The sequence below is a fragment of the Chrysoperla carnea genome, chromosome X, assembly GCF_905475395.1.
Source record: "Chrysoperla carnea chromosome X, inChrCarn1.1, whole genome shotgun sequence".
Classification (NCBI taxonomy): domain Eukaryota; kingdom Metazoa; phylum Arthropoda; class Insecta; order Neuroptera; family Chrysopidae; genus Chrysoperla; species Chrysoperla carnea.
Window position 1 is genome coordinate 25,102,538 of NC_058342.1, and position 24,238 is coordinate 25,126,775.

At 31.1% G+C, this 24,238-nt stretch overlaps 1 protein-coding gene across 1 annotated transcript; it reads right to left on the minus strand.

The window, feature by feature from the left end:
• Window positions 1-14,494: 14,494 nt before the first annotated feature.
• Window positions 14,495-24,238, minus strand: LOC123303020 (mucin-17-like; the record flags this gene model as incomplete). The annotated part of the gene is made up of 9 exons (XM_044886114.1): window positions 24,205-24,238; window positions 23,912-24,071; window positions 22,448-22,600; window positions 21,923-22,101; window positions 21,645-21,818; window positions 20,391-21,033; window positions 18,907-19,422; window positions 17,427-17,857; window positions 14,495-16,357 (listed from the first exon to the last, which is right to left on the minus strand). Coding segments are annotated over exons 2-9 (4,071 nt in total), but the record flags the coding sequence as incomplete, so codon positions are not given.

Sequence of the window (24,238 nt, forward strand, 5' to 3'; positions counted from 1 at the left end):
GTTCTCCTTTTTTATAACCTCCATGGTATGTACTATACTTGAATATCAGTTATGTATGTGTCACATGTAATATGTGTTATGTGATAAAAATCAAAACTGACTATGCATGGTATTTCAACAATTAACTCAATCAATTGTTTGTTTTCACTTGTTTTTTTCCTTTGAATGATATTATATACACGTATATTAAACGTTGATAGATCATTTGAAATTAGCGCACAACAGCCCGCTTTTAATAAGACAACTTAGCGATCCCAGCGCGTAACTTATTTTGTCCATATTTTGGGGACAATATTTTCTATAGCGATCGTTCTCCTTCCTTATAACCTCCATGGTTTGTTCCTTTGAATATACATATATAAGCTAGGCTTCTAGCGTCAAATTTGATCACATACATGGTATAATTTCGATCAGAGTGCATTCTAGATAAAAAGCAACGATAAAACTAAAAATATTTTAGCTTCAATTTATTGACGCTGGTATCATACAATTCTATAATTAAAGTAGTGTATCGTTACCATGGAAACGTCTGTCTCCAATAAAACTCACGCACGGTGCGAATAACGGAATGAATTTCTCTCCAGTAAGAGCACTGAACAGTGCGAAGTGTATATCGGAACGCACCCTTAATTGTTTATGGTAAAGTAACAACGATTGTGTATATCTGTATTCTTTGTTACCATTCACAAGAATTCACGATGGTTACTTAATGAAAAATCGGTATTCCTACAAAAAGAAAAAATAACTTATCAAAATGGAAAATAGTTCATCAGAATTTATGATAAAAAATGAAATGTTAGACGACAGTGTTACAATCGAAGATGGTCGAATTAAAAATGAAATATCATTAAAAGATAACAGCAATGGTAATGATGAACGAATTCATGAAAATACGGGACAAATATACACAATAAATTACAAAGATATCAAAATTGAAAAGGGTTTAACTACAGAATTAAATATTAAATATGGAAGAGACACAGTGGAAGATGAGCGAATTAAAAAGGAAATACGTGATGATAACAGTGCCACAATGGAAAATGTCCAAGATAGCAGCGTTATAAAAAACGAACAAAGCTCTTTAAATGAGGAGCATTTGTCTACCATTAAAAACATGAAACTTGAAAAAGAATTACATACAGAAATAATGGTCAAAGATGAAGTATTAGATGAAGGTCTGTTAGAATCACGGGTTCAAATTGGAGAAAACCCGTTTTCATGTGATGTAACACAACATAAACGGATTCATTCGAAAGAAAAACTATTTTCATGTGATATTTGTAATAAAACATTTACTTATGTAGGCAATTTAGTTAAGCATAAACAAATTCATGGTGAAGAAAACCTATTTTCTTGTGATATTTGTGGCATAACATTTAATCACCAAAACAGTTTTACTCTTCACAAACGAATTCACAGTGAAGAAAAACTATTTTCTTGTGATATTTGTAATAAAATATTTAATGACCAAAACATTTTAATTTTGCATAAACGAATTCATAGCGGAGAAAAACTATTTTCATGTGATGTTTGTAATAAAACATTTACTTATGTAGGCAATTTAGATAAACATAAAGAAATTCACATGGAAGTAAAAGTATTTTCATGTGATATTTGTAATAAAACATTTAATCAACAAAGAAGTTTATTTTCACATAAAAGAATTCACAATGAAGAAAAGCCATTTTCATGTGATGTTTGTAACAAAACATTTACTCAAATAAACCATTTTCATCAACATAAACGAATGCATACCGGAGAAAAACGATTCTCTTGTGATATTTGTGGAAAAAAATTTACTCATGAAAGCAATTTAGTTAAACATAAACATAGTGTAGAAAAACGATTTTCATGTGATATTTGTAATAAATCATTCACTTTTCAAAGTAATTTACTTCAACATAAAGTAATTCACAGTGGGGAAAAACCATTTTCTTGTGATATTTGTAATAAAACATTTAATCGAAAAACGACTTTAGTTCAACATAAAAAGATTCACAATGAAGAAAAACCATTTTCATGTGATTTCTGTGATAAGTCATTTATTGATAAAGGCAATTTAATTAGACATGAACGGGTTCACAGCGGTGAAAAACCATTTTCATGTGAAATTTGTAATAAATCATTTTCTTGTCAAAGTAATTTAGTTAAACATAAACGACTTCATTAAACTGGTGTAAAACAGGGGTGCTTGCTTTCTCCCCTCCTATTCCTAATAGTGCTTGACAAAGTGATGCGAAAGGTCAATGAAAACAGACGCAGAGGTATCAGGAGGAAGATGATAGAACGACTAGAAGATATTGATTATGCTGATGATCTTTGCATTATGTCACATACCATCAAAAACCAAAGAGTTGAGAATAAACAACGCCAAAAACGAAGATCTTATCATTAACAACCAACAGATACAGCGTGTACGACAGTTCCAATACCTCGGAAGTATTGTTTCTGAAAATGGCGGCTCTGATGAAGATGTAGAACAAAAAATCAGAAAAGCCAAGGCAGTGTTTGCGCAGAAATTACCGAAGAAGGCAAATCTTGGGGAGAAGTCAAGTCCATGGCACAGAATCGAGTTCGTTGGCGAGCATTTGTTGAGGCCCTACGTCCCCTTCGGGATCATAGGACATAAATATATATAAATATAAACGACTTCACACTGGAGAAAAACCATTTTCTTGAGATATTTGTAATAAACTTGATGGATGAAAATAAAACTCAAATATTTTTTGTGTAATAATTTATTGCTGTAATCGATTTGTTAATTCAACATAAAAATTATATTAGAAAATTAAATTTGTTTTCATTTTTTTGATTGCTCTGTGACAAAATGTACAATTTGTTTTTCTTTCATATAAATAAAAAAAAAACCCTAATATTTCCAGTCGATAAAAATAAAACTTTTCACGAAAAACAAAAAAAATTCAATTAATCATTAATTAACTAGACTAGAGAAATAAGAACTTAAAATTGAAAAAAAAAACCCATTTAACATTTTTTTTTTTTTTGTTTTAATTATTTTAACTATCAACAATGTTTTTTTTACAATAAGTGCACCTCAGGATGGATGTACTAAAATATTAAAATATATCCCACAGGATAATTTTCATTAAAATAAATACTTTTTTGTTTGAAAATATATTTTAAACAATTTACAAAACAAGATACGAGCGTTAAGTAATACCTCGATGTCGTCGCCATTTTGTTTAGTAGCTAAACGTAGCCATTTAATTTGTTCTTTTTCCACAATCATGTATATGTCACCGTAATATTGTATAATTTCCGTTAGATTGTAAACTACCTAGTAAAATTGTAAATTTATCTTCCAAAAAAAGACCAAAAACTAAAAATCTATAATCTACTCGATCTACTAAAAATAACGCAATGATTTGATTTTCGTTAAAAGATGTTGAGTTAGTTACAAACAATATTATGTTGACATATACAGCACATTTGATAAATCATTTCCCAGGCTACATCCATGAGTATGAGAGAGTACATATACATTAAGCAATGTGTATAAAAAAGATACTATTATATGTTTACTTGTATGTGTTTGTAGCTTTACTCAGTGGCTGTTGTTTTTTTATTTATACTGAGGGTATGTAGAGAGAAATAATCTTATTACACTGTAATGACTTTGTCTTTTTCTATTTCGAACTGTCTATTAACACCATCCGGGCCATTCCTATCCTTCCAGTAATTGGTTGTCAGGGGGGATATCCAGACTTCCACGGATTGGCCATATCTTTAATGCTGTAATTGTTAACCCTGCGATTGCGGGTATCTTAATTACATCGATCCGTGGATAATGTGAGTACCAGCACCATTTCTATTTATAGTGTAATGCAAGAGTCAAAAGAACAAACTAAATTTCCCAAAATGCTCAAGTCGATAAGTTAAACCCATTTTATATATATATAAATTTATTCTGATTTGAGGGGAGCCATTTTACGCCGACCTTAAAGTTCATACTAATAAATAAGTTATAGGAAAAAAGCGTTGAAATTCCTAGCACCATTACTCGTACCTCTTCTCGTTGCGCATAACCTACCAGCTGAAGGTAGGTACCATAGACAAACTCTTATTGGAAGAACCGTACGACACTATTGAGGGATACACGAATTCAAAATTTTTAAAGATTTTATTTAAAAAAATTTTGATGATGTAGCTAAGATTTGAACCAATTATTTTCAGAATAAGAAGCCGATGTTATAACAGCTCGACTGTGTAAGGTATACATGGAACAGTCAAAAAAGAAGGTGTTACTTTCAAAATAGTTCGTGTAACTCTCAAGAGATACGCTAGTGTCGCTTATTTCCATTCCATTAATATGATTGTATCGTCTTATTAATGTTTGTCTATGACAGGTACTGTTAAAGTACGAGTGCAAGGCCTCTTATAACAGAAGAGTCAAGGATTCAGTACCCAAAACATTCTGTTCTTGACATTGAAATAAAAAATTAAAATAAAATACGCCGTCATTTTGCAAAAAAAATTATTTGTGTCAAAATCGAAATTAAGCATTAAAGATTGCCCCTGATTGATGATATTAACAACACAGCCATTCTCAAAATTAATAACCAAAAAATATATTCTATCAAAGAAAAACAATACTTATTTTTTTGAAAACACCTGTATATATTAATATATGTATATACACAGAATCTTCAAAAAAAATTTATAAACCTTTTTATCGTAAGAAAAAGATTGGTCACTTTTTGAAGATCCTGTATGTATAAATCTACTATTTTAATATATATATATATAATATATATTTTATTATTTAATTAGTTAATAAACAAATATTTACAAAAAAAGCTTTCATTTTTTAATGATTTGTATCGATTTTAAAACAGTATTTGTTAAAATTTATTATACCGAGTGATTCAAATATATAGGTATTGCGAATTGTTATCAGAGAAATTATTAATTTTACAAGAAATTGTTTTTCTAGTAAATTAATTTAATTCTGAAGACTACGAGCGGAAAAACGTTAGTATGAAGAAATCATACAAAATAAGTAGGAAGAGACACGAATTATTATATGGTTTACGAATTGAAAAAGGGTAGCGGATAATTCAAATCAATGAGGTATGCTAAAAATTGGAAGTCACATTTATAAGTAGTTATTGAATATTCTAAGAAAAATCCAAAGAAAAAAAAATAACACGAAGTATATGGATTCTGTGATAAAAATTCGAAACGCTTCAAATTGAAACACTCGTGGTATATCTGTTTCCCGTAGACTAAAAAAAATTATCTTATTTTTAATATATTATTAATAAGATTGTTGCATGATAAAAAAGAACTCGCATTTTTCTTTATATAAAATTTTCTTGTTTATGAAAAATCTTTCATTTCATCTTGTCTGGAAAACATTTTCATTTAATACATAACATTAATTTTAATTCGCAAAAATTGGGCGCCATGTTAATTTATGAAGACAAAAAAAACTACGGTATTTCGTTACAAAAAGGCCCCTTGCGATGTCGAGTGCCTAGAGATGTATCACCATCAAATTCGCCACTGGAGGTATAACAGACTGGATTATCTTAGAGTGGCGCCAAACAAAGTTACCTCACAGCGTATTATTGCAGGTATAGTATCTAGTCTTTGCCTTAAAAGTAAAGGCAAATCAAAAATTTGATCCTAAAGAGAGTGAGAGGCAAAATTTAAAGATACAACGATATTTAGTAAGTGAGTAGTGAGTAATCTACGTCCAGGAGGGCGGGGAAACTCCTCACCTTCACTGTACCGGTCTAATTCTTGCCATGAGAAAACTCACTTAGGCCAGCAACTCTTTGGCCTATCCGATTTGAAATTCATTAACGTTAAAGTACTTTTTCTGTTTTTAAAAAGCTACAAATGATTCATTGGATGAACTAGCCTCCTTTTTAGGTGCCAAATTTTATTATCTAGGTGTGTGTATCACTTTGGAAGTGTCATTATAAGCTAACCATCGAACAACTTGCAATCCTAGTGACAAAATGTAAAATTGATGGTACCAGGGTAGTGAAATATTCGTGATATGCCATGAAGGATTTTTCTAAAGCCATAAACGATTCCAGAAAGTCGAGTTGTATTAACAGGAAGATCTGTGCACTACGGGGCGGAAACGAAAACGGAACTTTTATCTTCATGATTGAACTGAATTCTTGGCTTAATAACCTGAGATAGATGCCTATTAAAGAAAAGTCTATTATCAGCGACAATTTCAAACGTTTAAGCAACTATGTGGACCAATCAGGTAACGTGAAAAGAGGTAACGAGTTTCAAAAAATTCAAGATAAATTTACTGTGTTTCGTATCAAAAGAAAAGTCGCAAAATAATTAATGTTTTTAAAAAAAAAAGTTTAATATCACTTAAATGGTCTATTGCGGTCTTTTTTTAAAATCATTTGACCTAGTTTATTTTTTAAAGTTGTACATGGTATTAGATTTGGTCTATGCAGACTCAAAGGTTTCGTTTACACGCTACCACTTAGTAATGCTTAACAGGTAGCGTTTAAACGAAGCCTTTAAATCTATAAAGACCAAATCCAGTTATAATGTATTTGTGCCCTTATGTTATGTGTATTAAATGAAAATCATTTTTTACCCATTAAATCCAGTTCAAACACACAGTTTTTATGGAAATTATAGCGATGTAATATTTTTTCAAGGAAAATTGTGTCAAATTCTAATTAACACAAAACTTAAAAATTTAAATCGATTAAATTATATACCTCGAAATCATCAGAAAAATTTCCCAATTGACTGTGCAATATTTTAAATACGAATAACGTTAAAATAACAAAGCTCAGTATATATATATAAAAAAAAACAAAAGCCACCATAAAGAATTTGGTAACGGCTACCGAAATTTGATAGCAAATAATTTATAAATAGCTAATTATTTACTACCAAATATAACTGATAGCTACCAAAAATTATTTTGGTAGCTAATAATAATTTGATATCAAAAATTTTTAATAACTAATAATTTGCTACCAAACATAATTTGGTAGATAATAAACTTGGCTACCAAAAAAATAATTTGGTAGCCAAATGTTGAGCTATTTATTTTAAGTTTGATGTGTACAATATATTTTCTTTTAATGTGAGAATAATTTTTAAAAGCTTTCTCAATTAAATTATGTTTAACCTAATATAATAAGCTGTTTTTTTTTTTTACATAAGAAAAATTATATAATAAAACTGAAAAAAATCCCTGTATTTTATAAAAAGAAACATTGTTTCAATTTTCGTTTTTATTTTTTTTGTTATTTTTTTTAAAATTATTTTTTTGTTTTTTGTACCAAAAATTGACTATAAACCCCTTAAAAGTCAGTTCGAAAATTTTGTATAAATATTTTATTAGTTGAAAATGAAAAGTAATGGCAATTACGTATTTTAGAACCTTAGCCGTAGATTTTTCGATAATATATTCGAGTTGGTAGCATTCAAGTTTAAAAATTGTATGGATTCTAAATGTAATTGCTAATTTTTTTTGTATTCAACCGATTCTTTAGAAAAATTCGCACATTCGTCTTCGATAGTTTTTTTTTTAAACGCTTGTGTTTAACATATTGTCGCCAAGCTAAAAATTAATAATGGTAGCTCATGATAGTTTATAATACGATTGCATAATGGCAGATATTTAAATTTTTAACCAAAAAGGTTGGTAGCTAATAAAAAATGGAAGCTGTTAAAAAAAAAGCTGGAAGCTAATACTTTCTTTGCTGCGAAAACATAATAGTTACCAAATATTATGAAACTTTATATTTGGACTCGATAAACTTTATATTTCAACACTCACGAAGCTGATTTGAGCGACGTCAAAATTTGTTAGAAACTTGGACCGTCACTAAATTAGCAACTAGTAACATACACAGTAATTGTAATTACGATTAGCTAATTCATACAGATAATGACTACTTGGTAATAGAAATGCGTATTTATATAATATAAAAATTGTCCGTAAAATTGGGGGAAAATCGAAATTTAATGCGACAATTTTACAACATTCGTCGAACACAAATTTATGATGAAAACCAGCTCTGTGTGTTCCATAACAAATGTGAAAATTTTCCTAAATTTTATGAAATCTAAAAGATAAAATTTATTCTCTATTTTTCTCTTTAACTTGGGTTTAAAACCTTTTTTTTATTTTTCTGATATATATATATATATTTTATATATTGAACAATTTTCATGAAAAATATACAATTTTCTTTCTGCCCTAGATCATTTTGTTAAAAAAGATATGACACTTTTTTTTCAATAATTTTTCCTTTAAATTAAAACGAAAAAAAAAAAATTTATATAAAAATATATATATATTAGTACTTTTCGTTAAATTTTATGTTTCCCATTTTCATTCCTAGTCCAATATACTGTTTGTGTTTCAAAAAAATTTCAAAACTAATTATTTTGGAATGTGTAAACAGTTTTGGATAATTTTTGGTTATGGACCAGAAGACGAATAATCTCTGTGACAATAATTGTTTAAAAACCTAGCCAATAAATTAAACGATGTTAAAATCTTGTAACATTCAATTTAATTTTCATTCAATTTTCCTACCGATGAAATTTGGTTAATTTCTGTTTATTATTTACAATAAAAAGTGTATAGTACAATAAAATTATTTAAAAAATTATAGTTATAAGGAAAAAAATGTTCCCTGATATAAAAGTCCGATTCAAATTTCCAATTCATTCTGATTGAATTCCGATTCAATCCAATAGAATCCAATATGAAATTTCCAATTCGACAACATTCATGTATTGGAACCAATTGGAAATGTCTGACTAGTTCTATTGGATTGAATCGGAATTTAATTGGAAATTTTTCCCAACTGAATCTTATTTATCCCAATTGGTTGAATTGGCAATTTCCGATTCAATAATCGTATTTTTTTACCATTGCATCTTTGAAATTTTGTTGTAAAAACTTCGTGCCGAAAAATCGACTACTCAGCGGCAAAAGGGGTTAAACCGACCAATTAAAAAAAAAAACTATCCAATTTCTTTGATAACCAAAACATCCCTTATTAACTGTACCAAAAACAGTTTGGTAGATAAAATGACTACAATAAAAAAAACCATTTTGTTCGACGAACTGGTCTATATTTTCGAATACACAAACAGTAAATTGGAAAAATTTATACACACACAAAGAAAAAAACAGGAAAAAAAATTATTGTGAAAATATAAAAATTAACAAAAAATCTCTATATAATATCTGCATTAATTATATTTTTTATCATACAAAAAATCAAGGCCAAAAAGCCCCTACTACAATGGTATTAAATTTTGTACAAGCTCATCATAGTCAAAATCAGTTATAACGACATCGGTTATGATAACGAATTGGCAAGGTCCTGACTAAATTCAAATACATATGTGAATATACCGTTTAAAATGACCACCATTAAAACATTATTCATAATATATGTAATACAGTGGAACTTGGTTAAGTGGAATTTGGATAATTGAGAAACTTCCATAACTGGAACTCATGCTGAGGTCCCAACACTTTAATACTGGATTTGGGGTACGATCTTTCGATTTTAACGTCATAATTACCTCTATAACTGAGACAGCTAGTGAATTTTATATGCATTCACCTCTGTAACTGAGATACCATCGTTTTATTTGTTTCCCACTTAACTAATTTTGAGCCTCATTGACTTACAGTTTTAGTTTTGCTTTACTATCATATCACGGATGTTTATTTGAAAAATGCCGAAACGAAAGCTCAAATCGTTATCAGTGCGTGAAAAACTGAAGTTAATATCCATTTATGAAAATGGGAAGACACGTGATGAAGTCTGTGTCGAATTTAATGTGCCAAAATCTAGTCTTTGTAGAATAACTCAGAATAAAGATAAAATTCAATCACAATGTTCTGAAGAACAAGGAAAACTAAAACGTGTACGTTTATCAGAATATCCTGAACTTGAACAGTGTTTGTTAACACGAGTCAAGCAACTTCGTAACAAAAACGTTTCGATAAGTGAACCGATGATTTAAGAAAAAGATTTCGAGGGCAGACTCGATATTCATAATTTTTGTAGCAGTAATGTAACTGAAATAACTTGTATTCTGACCTCTATTAATGGAAGGAACTGGGTAAGTGGAATATGTCTATAAGTGAGGCAAATTTGCAGGTCCCTTGATGTGTCACTTAACCAGGTTCCACTGTATATCTACTATATAGCCAGCAGAGAAAGATGTCCAGCAAACCAAAGAAGTTTCCAGACCACCAAATTAGCTCTTAATGACATTTCTTAATTATTTCAGATTGATAAAATGTCGCGCTTAATAATTGATGTTTCAATGTCGTTATAACAGGTTTTAACTGTATTTTTATATATTTTTTTTTTACTTTTTATTTTTTTAAATAAACTTTGAACTTTTTTATTTTATTTAAAATTTTTTTTTAATCTATTTATACAATTTGTAGAGTTTTTCTTTTTAATTAATAAATTACAAAAATTTACATCAAAACTATTTGAAATATATAACAAAATTAGCTAATCTTCTTTCATTAACGGTTTTTTTCAATTATTATGCAAAAAAGTGATGCTAACACAAAAATAAAAACGCGACAATTTTCGTTTCGTTAAAAATACGCAATATTTGAAAGTATGCAACTTTGTTATTTTTGGTTATTTTAGGGATACAGGAATGAAATTGAAGATGCACTAAACTCAAGGCCATTTCTTAAAGGAAAAACAGTTGTTTATCCTGACGCACGGCGCATGCCTAAACTGTTATAATCGTTAAAAATTCCAGACGTTAGCCTTCAAATTGATGTGTGTTGCATAACCGTACGATGTCAAGTTCGATTCATTGTATTTTTAACGAAACAAAAAGTGTCGCATTATTTTTGCGGAGCGTATCTTATTTAGATATGTTCTAAAAAAAAACTTGAACACCCACTTTTTAAATACATGGTAAATATCGATTGTTCATGCAAATACTGAATATACATAGGATGTTCTATAATTGACTTTAGAACTCCTTTCTTTCTTTATAAACTATTCAAGACAAACGAAAAAATTCTTTACCAAACTTCTATCTGAGGTCTAATTATCGATATATTGTTAATGAAAAAATCCATCCATTCACAGAGCCACTGAAAGTCAGTTTTTATGAAATCCAAAAGTTAAAACAAAAACTGTTTGCTGTCTTTATCGTCGCGTCAACAATCAAAGAAAGTGAGATAATTTAATAATTAAATGCGACGATAAAGACATCAAATTGTTTTTGTTTTAATTTTTATATTTCAATTAAATTATTTTACAGTTTTTTGGTACTAAAGTACGCTTAGCACGCCTTCTGATTAGGCCTCAGATCGAAATTTGCTGAAGAGCTTTTTGATTCGCCTTGAATAAATTTTCCAGGAAGTTCAAGGTTCTACGGTCAATTACAAAACACCCTGTATACATTTTACTGAGTATGGTCAATTTGGTATTGATCAAGATCAAATAATTTGCTATAGTATTTTTTTACGAAAACATGTTTTCGTCTTAAGTTGTGTCATTCAAAGTAATCTTGAATTTGATATTGACCTCCAAGATCATTTAAAAGTTGACCCAATAAATTTCCTACAGGTCATTACGGCAAAGTGGGGTCTCGCGTTGGGAAGAAGACTGAATTCATTTTGCACACATACCGTTTTCAGGCTCTGCTCGAAAATCGTCCAAATAATCACAGGAAAATATCAGAGATTTAACAGATTGTGTTAAAAATTCTTTAGATAATTATTTTGGAGAAAAGTTATTATTCAGGCACAGTTTAATAAAATTCCACACACGATAATCCCGACGCCATCATTTATAAGGCGCATCCTATCTCCTATCTACAAGTAAATATTTCCCTACGAATGACCCAACTTCGAGAATTCCCTCGCTATTTCAGAAAGATTTTGTTTCAAAAATGAATGATTTCCAAACTTGAATCGTAAATTTCTTCAAATTATTTTGACCATTTCTACACCAAAAATAAATTATGCATAAATCATGCATACAAAATAAATCGATCGAATCATATCTCGAGCAAATTGTTAACCACTAAAATTAGCTTATTGAGCTCACAGATCACAGACTTATTCAAAAACCACAAAAAAAAATTTCTTACTCGAGGATAATGTTTGATGAAAAAAGTTAATTTTTGAGAAACAAGAAAAAAATAATTTTGAAAAATCGTTGAGTATTTTAAGTTTTTTCCCAATTTAAAAATGGGGTATCTAGAGTTCATATATTTCTGGAAAACCACCGAATTTAAAATTTATTCGAAATTGAGTATTATTATTGTACTGACTTCTCACAAATAAGAAAATTTCACACTGTTCTCGGAGATTTTTCCACTTCCATTTTTATCAAAGCGCAAAAATCGTACAACATGGAAAGAACAAACAAATATTTCATTTCTCCCAAATTGTTGATTAAGACATCCGCAAGTTACTATTTAGTTACTATTCCAACAATAAATGATTATTAAGACCGAGCGCAAATTGAGACGCATCTTGGTGAGATGACGTGATGTAGTTTTATGTAGATGGAGGTCATGCTACCATTTTCATAACATAGAGATCTCTGATGATTCCACTTGTAGAGTTTATATGGAGGATGATGAAACCTCCATACATGTTATTTGCATCTACAAGAGCCTGCAGGGCGTCAGGTTTAGAATGTTTGGATCCGAAACCTTGAATCCATCAATCATAATAAAAATTTCTTTCTGCGTAGTGTCTGACCTTGACAGAATCCTATAGATTCATCTGCCTAAAATCGGAGACATCTAGCTTTCGAGTGACATGTTGTTCTCAAGGAGAACACAGAGGACATCTTAGTCTAGGTGGTAGGGACTCATTTGCGACATCTGTCCTACGTATTATTATGTAGATGGAGGTCAGTGTGTAACTTGCGTTACTACTGTTCGCCATATTTGTTCTCCATTTGCACTCGGTCTAAAAGATTATTGACTGTTTCGTTTCGTAAAAAAGGTTTCCAATTCGAAAATTATTTCTTTCTTTTTTTTTTTTTTTTTTTTAACATTCTTTGATACAAAAATAGCAAATTTTAGAATTTTTTTACGAATTACAAAATTTTGATACCTAAAACAACATTCAATCTTGGAAACCTTTTTTCTATGTGCTATAAATAAATTTGTGACGCCAAAAAATCAAGGACACTTACTTGGAAGCCAACATTCAACGTGGTATCTATATACAGGGTGCTTCAACTTTTATGTCAGTATGTAAACATTGAATAACTTTGACATTTGTCATTCGATTGAGTTGATTAGACATATTTTTGAAACGTCATCATGAATCGTTTCACTCCGAAATAGTGACGCTGTACATTGAAAATAGTCGTTCAGCTATGTGAACTCAACAGGCATCATGTGGCAACACTATTAGTCGTTTGGTGTCAAATTTTGTTAATCACGGGACAATGGGAGATCGTAAAATGAACTGGTTGAAGCGGTCAGAGAGATCGTTATAGAGAACCCAAAAGTGCCGTACCATCACCAAACAGTCGCTCGAATGGTTGACACTGAACCTGAATTTTGGAAATAAATTTTCGACCAGTTCATACTCTCTGGCGGCGTTAATAAGCAATTTGCTGCATTTTATGTCCAAAAAGTGATACTATTTGGACCCAACAGCAGAAAAAAGGACACATTTTGTTATGCTAATAATAAACGGCCACTTGATCGATGTTGTCTTCAAAAATTAGTCCAAATAAATTGCAAAGGCAAAGTTTACATACCGACATAAAAGATGGAGTACACTTTGTAATTTATTCGAGTCTTCTATGCAGCCATTATCGCGAATTATGTGATTTATTTCTCAGGAATCTCAATTTTGAAAATGAAGCTGCTTACAGATTGTACAAGGAGACAACGATATCTTTAGAACATCTCAAAGTTTGGAAGTTTGTCAAGTTTATCCTTTTTAAAAGTATCCCGTTTGAATTGAGAATGGTTTCTAAGTTTGAATTGCCGAAATCTGTTTGTGTTGTGATGTACAAAAACCTTTTAGCTCTTTTATTCGTTCCTAAAAAATTCTTTCCAAAATATTTCACATATCTCATTAAATCACATAGCCTAGAACATTTCGTCCTAGAAAAATCATTTCTAGTAAATTCTTTTCAAAATACAATTTCTCGATTCTCAAAGTTTTGAGAAATATTTCACACAGTCAAGAACATTTCGTTCTAGAAAAATCAAATCACTAGATACCCTTAAGTAATAAGTACAATTAGCAAAATAGTTTTCAATAATATATATACAATTTCTAATGTAAAAAAAGGTCTCCAATTCGAAATTTAATTTTTTTTTTAAATTTTAATATGCAATACAAAAATAGCAAATTTTAGAAAATTTTTTTTATACGAATTACAAAATTTTGATTACCTAAAAACAACATTCAATATTGGAAACCTTTTTTTGTGTTTTTGCAAAAAAAGCTCGACTATGTTATTTATTTTTTTTCGTTAGAATTATTTAAATTTTTCTCTTTTGATTGTTTTGATTTGGAATCGACTGATTTTGAGTTCGTAACACTTGTTATAGGTGATGTAATCGCTGAAGATGATGGCGACAGCGTTTGACTGCCAGTTAAAGAGCATGGTGTGGCTCCAGTAGGGGGAGGTGGAGGTTGTGGACCTGGTGGATAACCCAATCGATGTTGATTATAAAACATTGCACTCATTAACGGTATATTATGGTATGCAGACAATTCGAGAATACTATTCATATTTTTCGGACAATTATGTTGTGGTAATAATCGATTCTCATAATTCGACATAATTTGATTCGCCGCACTAATCGCATAATTTGAGAATAAAAAATTTGGACTTAAATTCGGTGATGATAAATTCGGTATAAATGGATTCGCTGGCACAAAATTAAACTTTTGCTGTGATGGCACTGTCGTTAAATCCGTTTTACTTAAACTTTTCGGACTTAATTGATTCTTAACTGTTGGTGATTTCGTTGAACTGGTACCACTTTTATCCGAACCTGATGCACTTGAACTACTTGCCCCGCTACTCTTCGTTTTATGATCATAATTTTGTTTCGAATGTGTTGGTGACATTTTATAAATTTGTTTTGGACTCATACGATCCAATTGTGGACTCTTCGTTTTATGTTGATCAAAAATTGGATTCATTTGTATAGTGGGACTTGATTTTTGACTTTTGGGACTAATTAATAATGTTTTTGGACTACTGACACGTTCAAATTTTGGACTGGAAGGCACATTTTTTTGTTTTTTATCCAATTTTTGTTGTGATTGAGGGGACACTTGCGGTGATGAGTATAACATTTTGTTTTCAGGTGTTTCAGTATTATGCACATCGATACGCAAATTTGAGTTTAACGACTTTTGAAATTTTGTATCATTTTTTTGCTTAAATCGTGGACTATAAATTGGGACCGTTGTTTGTGATATTTTTAATTCGCCTAACTTATTATCTTGGTTATTCATTTCTGGGGGAGATTCTTTTATCCTAACTTCAGATGTTTTCTCAACATCTTTTGTTTTCTCAATTTCAAGTTTTTCAACGTTGTTTTCTTTTGGTGTTTCTTTTTCTTTTTCACTTGGAGCAGTAGGTGTGTTTGTATCAGACGAAGCTGGTTGGGGTTGTTCTACAGCTTCTGAACTTGATTTTTGTTCGATTTTCGCTGATAATTGAGGAGGATTTGTTGTTTTTGGACTGTTACGTAATTGTAACATTTCCGAAACAGTCATCGTTGAGTTCCGTGAGCTTAACGATAATTTTAAACTGTTTCGTGATGCTTGAAATACTTTATCACTTGATGTCATGTTTGTTCCAGTTGATGGTACTTCCGTTTTGGATGCTTCAAGTTTTGTTTCATCGCTTGTTTCTTTATTTTCACTTGGAGCGGGAGGAGGAACCGTTGAAGGAGTATTAACTTTCTCCGTGGTTTCAGATTGAGGAGAATTTGATACGATATCAACTTTAGGAACAATCAATTCACTGGAGGTCACTACCAGTGGTGTAGCTATTTCACTAGGTGTACTCTTCGGTTGAGGTGGTGCTTCTTTGTTGAGTACCTGTTGTACAGACGTAGTTTTCGTGTTTAATTTACCCGCAATTGATGTTAAACTTTTAACCGGTGATGTAGCTCGTATTGGAGTATTGGTAGAGCTTGGCATTGTTCGCTTAACCGTTGAAGATAGCGTTAAAATTGAGGATGTCGTAGTTGTTATGGAGTTCACAACTTTTGTATCATTTTTTGTTGTAATTGTGTTGCTTGCCGTTGGGGATGACATGGGATACATTGGTTTTACACCAGATGCTGGATTCCCAAGATATCGTGGCATATTTCGCACCTGAAACAAAGAGGTGATTTGTGCAAAAATAATCATTAGGTATGGAGAACGCTCGGACTTTCAACTATTACACTAACAGGTTTTTAGGCAGACCTTAACCTCCTTCCGTGTTATTTGTTCCTTTTGAAGCAAAAATACGTCCTGGTAACGCGTTCTATTAGAATTTCGAGTACTAAACTACACACTGATCAACAAGTTCTTTCGGAACTTCTACCAAGACAGGAACCAAAATTCATTCTATGATCAAATCTTGAAAAAACAATGATCAAAATGGCCTCACAATAACTTTGAAGAGAAATGGCTTTTGTCATGCTAGTGAATTTGTTACTTCGTTCTCCTCAGGATAGAATGATTCGATGATTCGGAACAGACGATTATGATATTCTGAGCCAGACGGTTTAGTTCCTCGAAACAAAAATGATTGCAAAAGCCATTTAACTATCAGAGAAAAATATGCCCCATTGTATCATTTAGGGTCATCTCAATAGACCGAAAATTTGGAAAAATTACAGAAATTACTGAAGGTAGTGCAAGCATCAAGGCAATTTTTAATTTTAATATAATAGTTTTTTTTTTAATTTCCACGGACTAGTTTTGGAGAAATCTATGAAAACATATCATCAAAGTTTAATATGCCTATTTTTGAAGTCATTTTTTTTAAATAATCAGGCAACCCCTCCTAAAATTTTCAGAATTGATTCAGTCTTAGTCCAACTTCATATTTAAAAAAATCAAGCTTATTATTTAAAATTGCCTTGGTGCTCATTCAAAGTTTCTTCAAAGCTCTAAAATATGTGAAATTATGAGTTTTAATTTTCTATTCGACAACGGAACCCTAAAAAGTGATAAACATTTTTTCTATGCATAATTTTTTGAGTTTTTTTGTGAAAAAATTTATGATTATTACAAAAATTGTGCTTTCCCAATCCAAGATACCACTAATGCTCACGTTGGTATTCTCTTTACGGGTGACAAAGACGAAAAAGTTTTTCCCACCACTTTCTACATCGAATTCATTGAGGACAAATTTTTTCGATTTGTACTAAAATTTATATTATTTTGTACGCACCTTAAAGAATTTATTTGGTTTTGTTGTTGAAACTGGAACAGAGATGGCCGTTGCAGCGATTAAATTCGATGCAGACGATACAATTGTCGTGGTTGTAGGAGTCGTAATCGGTGAAGATGATGCTGTTGACACTGACAAAGGAATTTTCTTCGTATCAATATTTGGTATATATCCACCGTACGGATGATTCAAGTTACGTGGGGGTAACGTTGGATTCCAAGCTTTTGGTGGATTTCGTAACGTCTTATAACCAATTGGTTTGTTTGACTTGTTTAAGGTTGGCGGAGCCGTTGTTATTGCAATTTTTGGTTGTAGTCCAATTTTTTGTTTTGTAATTGGTGTCGTAACTGCAGGAGTTGCATGTCGTATGGCCGCTATTGGCGTTGATATACTTTGCTGGTTGATTACTGGTGTTGGTTTTCTCGCAGTACCTATAAACCGAAAATTTTTTTAACTGAATTTTCTATTTTAGTACCTTGTTTAAATAAATCAAAAATAACGCGGCGATCGTATTAGTTATTTGAAATTCCTTGACTTTTCCATAATGATATCAAAAATTCCATGTGTCGTTTCTGAGGTATCATAATTTGAAATTTTCCTATCAAAAAAATACGAAAATTTCTTTTAGCTTCATATTTTTAAAGAAAAATATTCACCCTCTTATAAAATTTTGGACAATATCTCAAAAATTATTTGTCCAATAGTCAAAGAGACTTCATGAAAATGTTTTTTTATCAAAATTGGCGACAGAACAGAGATTTTTGGATTTTTTAGGCCAAAATGACTCTTGCAAACGTTTTTTATCTGAATAGCAGATAAAATAATTTGAACTATTTTTTGAAATTTTCGTAGAAAACCCTTTAGAAAAAATCGAGAAAAACAATAAAATTTTGATTTCATAATTTGATGAAATTTCATACATGTGGTAATTTTGACCCAAAGAGTACAAAAATCGGGTTCATTTTTTGATTGGGTGAATAATTTTTCAGAAATCGCTAAAATCTTGAACGAAAAATGTTTATTTCGGAGAGATTTTGGAAACATCTCCCTAGTACTCATTTATTCGTCAAACGAGCTGGATTTTAATATTTCTGGATCAAAATTACTATAAAAAAATTATTTTTATTTGAATCGAAGACAAAAAAAAATTATCCCAATTGCTGTAATACTCATTATTAATCTCTGAATCTACGCTTGATAAAGCTTGACTGAATAATAGTCTTGGCCATTATTCTTAAGTAATACAGGGTGTTCTATAATTGTCAGTAAAAAAGAAGAAATTGTTTACCAAATTTGGATCTAAGGTCTAATTTAGGAGATAATTAACCTACTTTTGTATAAAGAACATTTGACAAAATTTTCCTCTTTTTTCTCAGTTTATTCAGAAAGCGAAAATTCTGCAGACAATTATAGAACACCCTGTATTACTATAAGTTGCCTACTAAATCTAAAAAAAAAAGGTTAAATAAATTATACAAACCTGCAATGGACATTTTAGGTGTTGACGCTGATAAAATAGTAGTCGTTTTTGTATTAAACATTTGCGTTTGTGTTTGAGATTGTGATTTCGGTATTGATAGAGGGGGCTTAGGCGTAGGCGCACATGTTGTAATTAATTTACTTGTTTTGAATATATCATCACTACTTGTCAAAGGCACTTGGTGTTGACTCGCTACCGCTGTCACTACCGCTGTTAATTTCTTTTGTGTGTTACCGTCCGTTGAATCTGTTGATAATTTTCGTTTCCGTTCATTTTGTTGGGATTCAACTGTGACTGGTGTCGATGCTGTTGATGGGGACGCAATTGACGTCGCTATTGTTGTCGGTATTTTATGATTCTTTCGTACTGACTTTAAATCGGATTTCTTTAAACGTTGCTGCTGCATTGGTATCACAGATGCTGTACTATTTTCAATTGGAAGTTTTGTTATTTGATTCGTCATCGTTTGTGTTATCTCGGCTGAGGATGCAATACTTGTTGTCACAGATATTATACCTGTAGAGCAAAATGCGAATTTATTAAAATTTTTAAAAATTGATTAAGTGCGTATCATACACGCATAAAAGGGTTCTGTGGTTTACACTAATACATGATGATAATTTTCAAACAAAAAAAAAACCGTCCAGTTTTTCAACTCGATAATTAGGAAAAAAAGGTACGAATAATCGGAAACAGACGAAAAAATCATTTTACTAAAAAAAAACAAAAAATAGGAGGGTGTAGCGCTAAAAAAAATGAAACTTGCTGATGTTAAATACGCTGAAAACTTTATGAGAAACGTAGTTTCAACGTGAATTAATCGCGTTTTTCACCATTTTTTTTTTTCGGCTTGTATGATTCGCAGGAAATTCGTTCGAAGCTCAAATTAATGGCTTCTTTTTGTAAAAAAATTTTCGTCGCAATATAATAGTTACCGCACAATTTGTGATAATGCAAAAATAGGCAAAAATAATGACTTTTCTTCTTTTTCACGAAATTCCCTAACTTTTCTAACAGAATTTGAATTTCCTGACATTCCCAGGTTTTCCAGTAATGTGGCCACCGTGATTTTGCTAAAAAACGAGTGAATTTGGTAGGCTTCCAAAACCACGGAAATTAAAATTTTGTCCTAACTTGCGCCCTCACGGAAGATTAATGAGGTTTAGAAAACAATGTTTCAAACAAAAGTTGTTTATATTTTCTGTAAGGGGCGTATTTGGGATTTAAACTTTTCTTTCATATTTAATATTAAAGCTAGGTCTTACGGATTTATGACCCAATTAATTTATGACCAGCCACTTTTTAAGTTCTGAATACGCTTTAAAAATTTCAGCTCGATATTTTCAGCTCTTCGTTTTTGAGTTATCTTCATACGGGTAGACGAACAGACGGAAATGGAAACAATATTTCTAAGCATTACAAACTAAGGTTTAAATTAAATATACTGCTAAAACAGATTACAGGGTGTAATAACTAAAACTTACCTGTTTCACTAATTTGTAAATGTACTTCTTTATCACCTGACTCATGCTGTATATTATCACATAAAACAACGTCATTCAATTGTTTATCACTTATATTATTATTATTCAAATAACTACTATCAGTTACTAGTGCACTAGGTATTATTGAAGATGATGTTGTAGACGTAGTAGTATTATTTATTGATGTTGTCACTTCATTTATTAAATTATTATCTAAAAAATTTGAATTTGTTTGTTTATTGTCCGTTTTACTAACTTCTGTTGGCGTTGGTACAACCGGCACCAAAGGTACCATCACGGTCGCACTTGACACCGATGTCGCCGTCGTCGTAATACTATCGGATTTAATTGGATCCGTTACCGGCACTGTCATTGTTATCGACACTGATGTGGTTGAAGCAGTTACTAGTGTTGTTGACATCGAAGCTGATGTTGTTTGAGGCGCTGCCATTGTGGTGATTGTTGGAAGTGCTGCTTCTGTTGATAATTTCGTATCATCTGCTGGTGCAGTTGATACAGATATATTCTTGTTACAATCATCCGCTGTGATTGATGTAACATCTTCATGATTTTGAAAATCATACTTGATTTTCTTTCGACATTCGGTTTCGAATATACGATATGTTAAGTGCAAAGGGCCTTTCTGTAAAAACAAATATGACAGGTAGTTAGATAAGCATTTTTTCCTGAAAGTCATGGAGTTTCTACTAATAATAATAATAATAAAACATAAAGAAGGGTATCGCAAATGGGTCCCTGCCACCTAGATTAAGGATTTTTCTATGCCTCCTTCAGAACAATCTGTTAAGCGAAGGCGAGACGTTTTCGGGTAAACGATTTCAATGCCAAGCGCTTCGCAGAACGGATTCAGTTTCTCTGCCGGGATTTATTCCAGGATTGATAGCCCCAAGGTTTCGGACCCAAACATTCTAAACCTGATGCCCTACGGATTTCTGCAGATGCAAATAATATGGCCCTTCCATAAAGGCCCTACAAATGGCATCATCAGAAATCCCCAAGTTATGAAAGTCGTAGTTCAATCGACAGTATTCTGTCAAGAGTCCCACCACCCTTCTCAACTGTGCTCTACTAAGTTTCAGGCGAGTGCAGTCGAATGGCCTAGCTGTAATATACACAGTTTGGTCTGTCGTATGCCCCGCGCAAAGTTCCAGTAATTCAGAGAGGCTGAATAGATCTTGCTTTCTGTAAAGTATGGAGTGTACTGTATAAAATTTCTAAAATAAATAAACTTACTCTTTTCCACAGATAAATGTACGCCACATCAATAAGCGTAAAATCTTCACATAAAGCATCATTCTGATACAGAATATCAACTTTATGATCTTTCGTTAAACCATATTTCGCACGAATTAATTTTTGTAAATGCAATATTGAAACAGCTGCCGGACATCGTAAATACCTTCTTGACTGTAAACAAACAAACAAAATTAAATCATAATTAGAATTACAAACCCGATTCAGGTGAGTTAAGATCCTTGAGCTAGTGATAGGCCAAGATGTATGATTACTACCTGAACATCGCTTGAAGATTCGTTATTGTTATTATTGTAGTACTCCAGTGATAAGCTAATATAGTCATCACTAGTATAAATATAACTTCGTTCCGATAATTCACCAGATAATTCTGGATCTGCTGGTTTTGTAACTGTTGGATTTGATGCATAAAATGTTTTCCGTCTTTGCATTTCATCTAAAAAAACAAAAAATTCGTGAGCAGCAGGATTCATCACTAGAGTCATATTTCCCCCCTAATCTTAACTAAGATGCTTTTTATAAATATGATTTTTTTGTCTTTTGTCAAAACCATGAAATTTTACAAAAAAAACTGCTTAAAAACATGATTCTGTGGTTAAAAAATGAGAGTTTAGAGGAGCTGAGAAGCCTCTACCCCCAAAAGGCACATCCTTGACACTAACGTTTCGTTAATTCAGTTTAATAAGAATATTACAATACTTTGGGCTTGTTCCATTTTCAAATTCACAAGGCAAAAGGAACGTAATGATTAAAAAAATGTCAGAAATAAAAAAACTACTTACTTTGAAAGAGTCCTGGAACAAGTTTATACACAATATCTTGTAATGTTTGATCACTTCGTAAATTTAACAACGGTTTGGTCTTATGAATTTGCACTTCACAAATCGGACAATATTTATTTGTTTCTAAGTACTTCACAATACAACTTCGGCAAACTAAAAAAGAAAATTTATAATATTAAATTTTTTATTTTACTATGAAATCATTTCTAAAACTTTTCAAAATCTTTGTAGTGTTTAAAAACACAATAATTCTAGAATTGGTAAGATTTATCTAATTTTGAAGGCTAAATATTCCTTTATGCAGCGCAGATTTGAAATATTAGTAGGAATTTAATTGCCTGAATGTTGACTCACAATCAAAACTGAATTCAAAAACCTGAAATTCGATTGTTGTTGGGAAAATTTGAATGGGCGATTTACTAAATGAAAAGCTACAAGTGAATCCGTAGTCCTTTTGTTTCTAGCGAATTCTTCTCATCTTAAAATATACATTCAAACTTGTTCGTTTATTAAAAAAAGATTCTAAATACAATCCTGCTAGTCTAATTTTTAAACGCTAACCAAAATTATCCATGACTGGTACATAGATGTAATATATATTGCCTATAAGATTAATCCTTCGACCGTCGCGTCATAAGCGCGACGCGCCACATTTAAAAGTTTATTTTAAATTATGAAATAACCATAAACGTCAGAAGGTCTCAATAAATGTAATACATATTTTAAATATTCTAGTTAAATCAAATTTCATTCCAATTATTATGTCTCGAAATTAATTATTTAATTTTAAGTATCCTGGGATTAGAAAAATGCGGGGCTTTGATTATTACGCGACCAAAGTTTGGTAATTAATTTTGAATGCAGTGTTGTCAGATACTCAACATAACCGTAGGTCCATCTATGTTTCATTATTTGAACTTTATCTAAGGAGAAATTTTAGGGCCCTAGGGTCTTAAAAATCTACCGGCAATACCGGATGATATCTTACGGTTTACGGAGCTTTTTACTATCTGTCAGATTTCGAATCAATCGTAAAAGTTTCAAAAGCCATCACCAAAAATTTATTCCCGAGCAGGTTAAAATATTGCATTTAGGATTCAAAACGTATAGATATTACCAAAATTTTAGTTGGATTTTCGTGGTGAATAAAATGATTTTCTACCAAAAAATTAACATTTAAAAACTTTAAATTACTAATAATTTTTCGCTCCCAATAAAATACTGCCACAATTTTTTTACCTCTAATTGAATACGCATTTGAAATTATTAAAAGTTTTCATTTTCAAGCATTCAATTAATAGAGAAATTTTATCAGGATTAATTGAATGTCAACTATCTGAAATCCCGTTTCATAAGAGATCTGACAGCCACCTAAATTGCTACATCGAATTATAATTTACAAAGATTTTCACTTATTCTAAAAAAAAAAATGACAAGCGTAAAATAATAAACGGAAAAACTTACAAGAATGTAAACACTCGGTGATTGTAGTCGCATTAATAAAATAACCTTCACAGATGATACATGTTAGATGCGGATTCAGATCCGTTAATTTTATTTTCAACGGGCTATGCATTTTTTAAGCGTCATCCCAAATAACATATATATAACACGATTCAGAATTCTACGGTAAAGCATACAAATTCATCGATTTTATTAATTAATATCCAAAATGTGTAAAAATTTTGGTTAAAAAAAAAATATTAAAAATTGTACATAAACTTTTTTTGCATATATGTATACACACTCGCACATACCAGAATATCTCAAACAATTTTGTTTATAAATAAC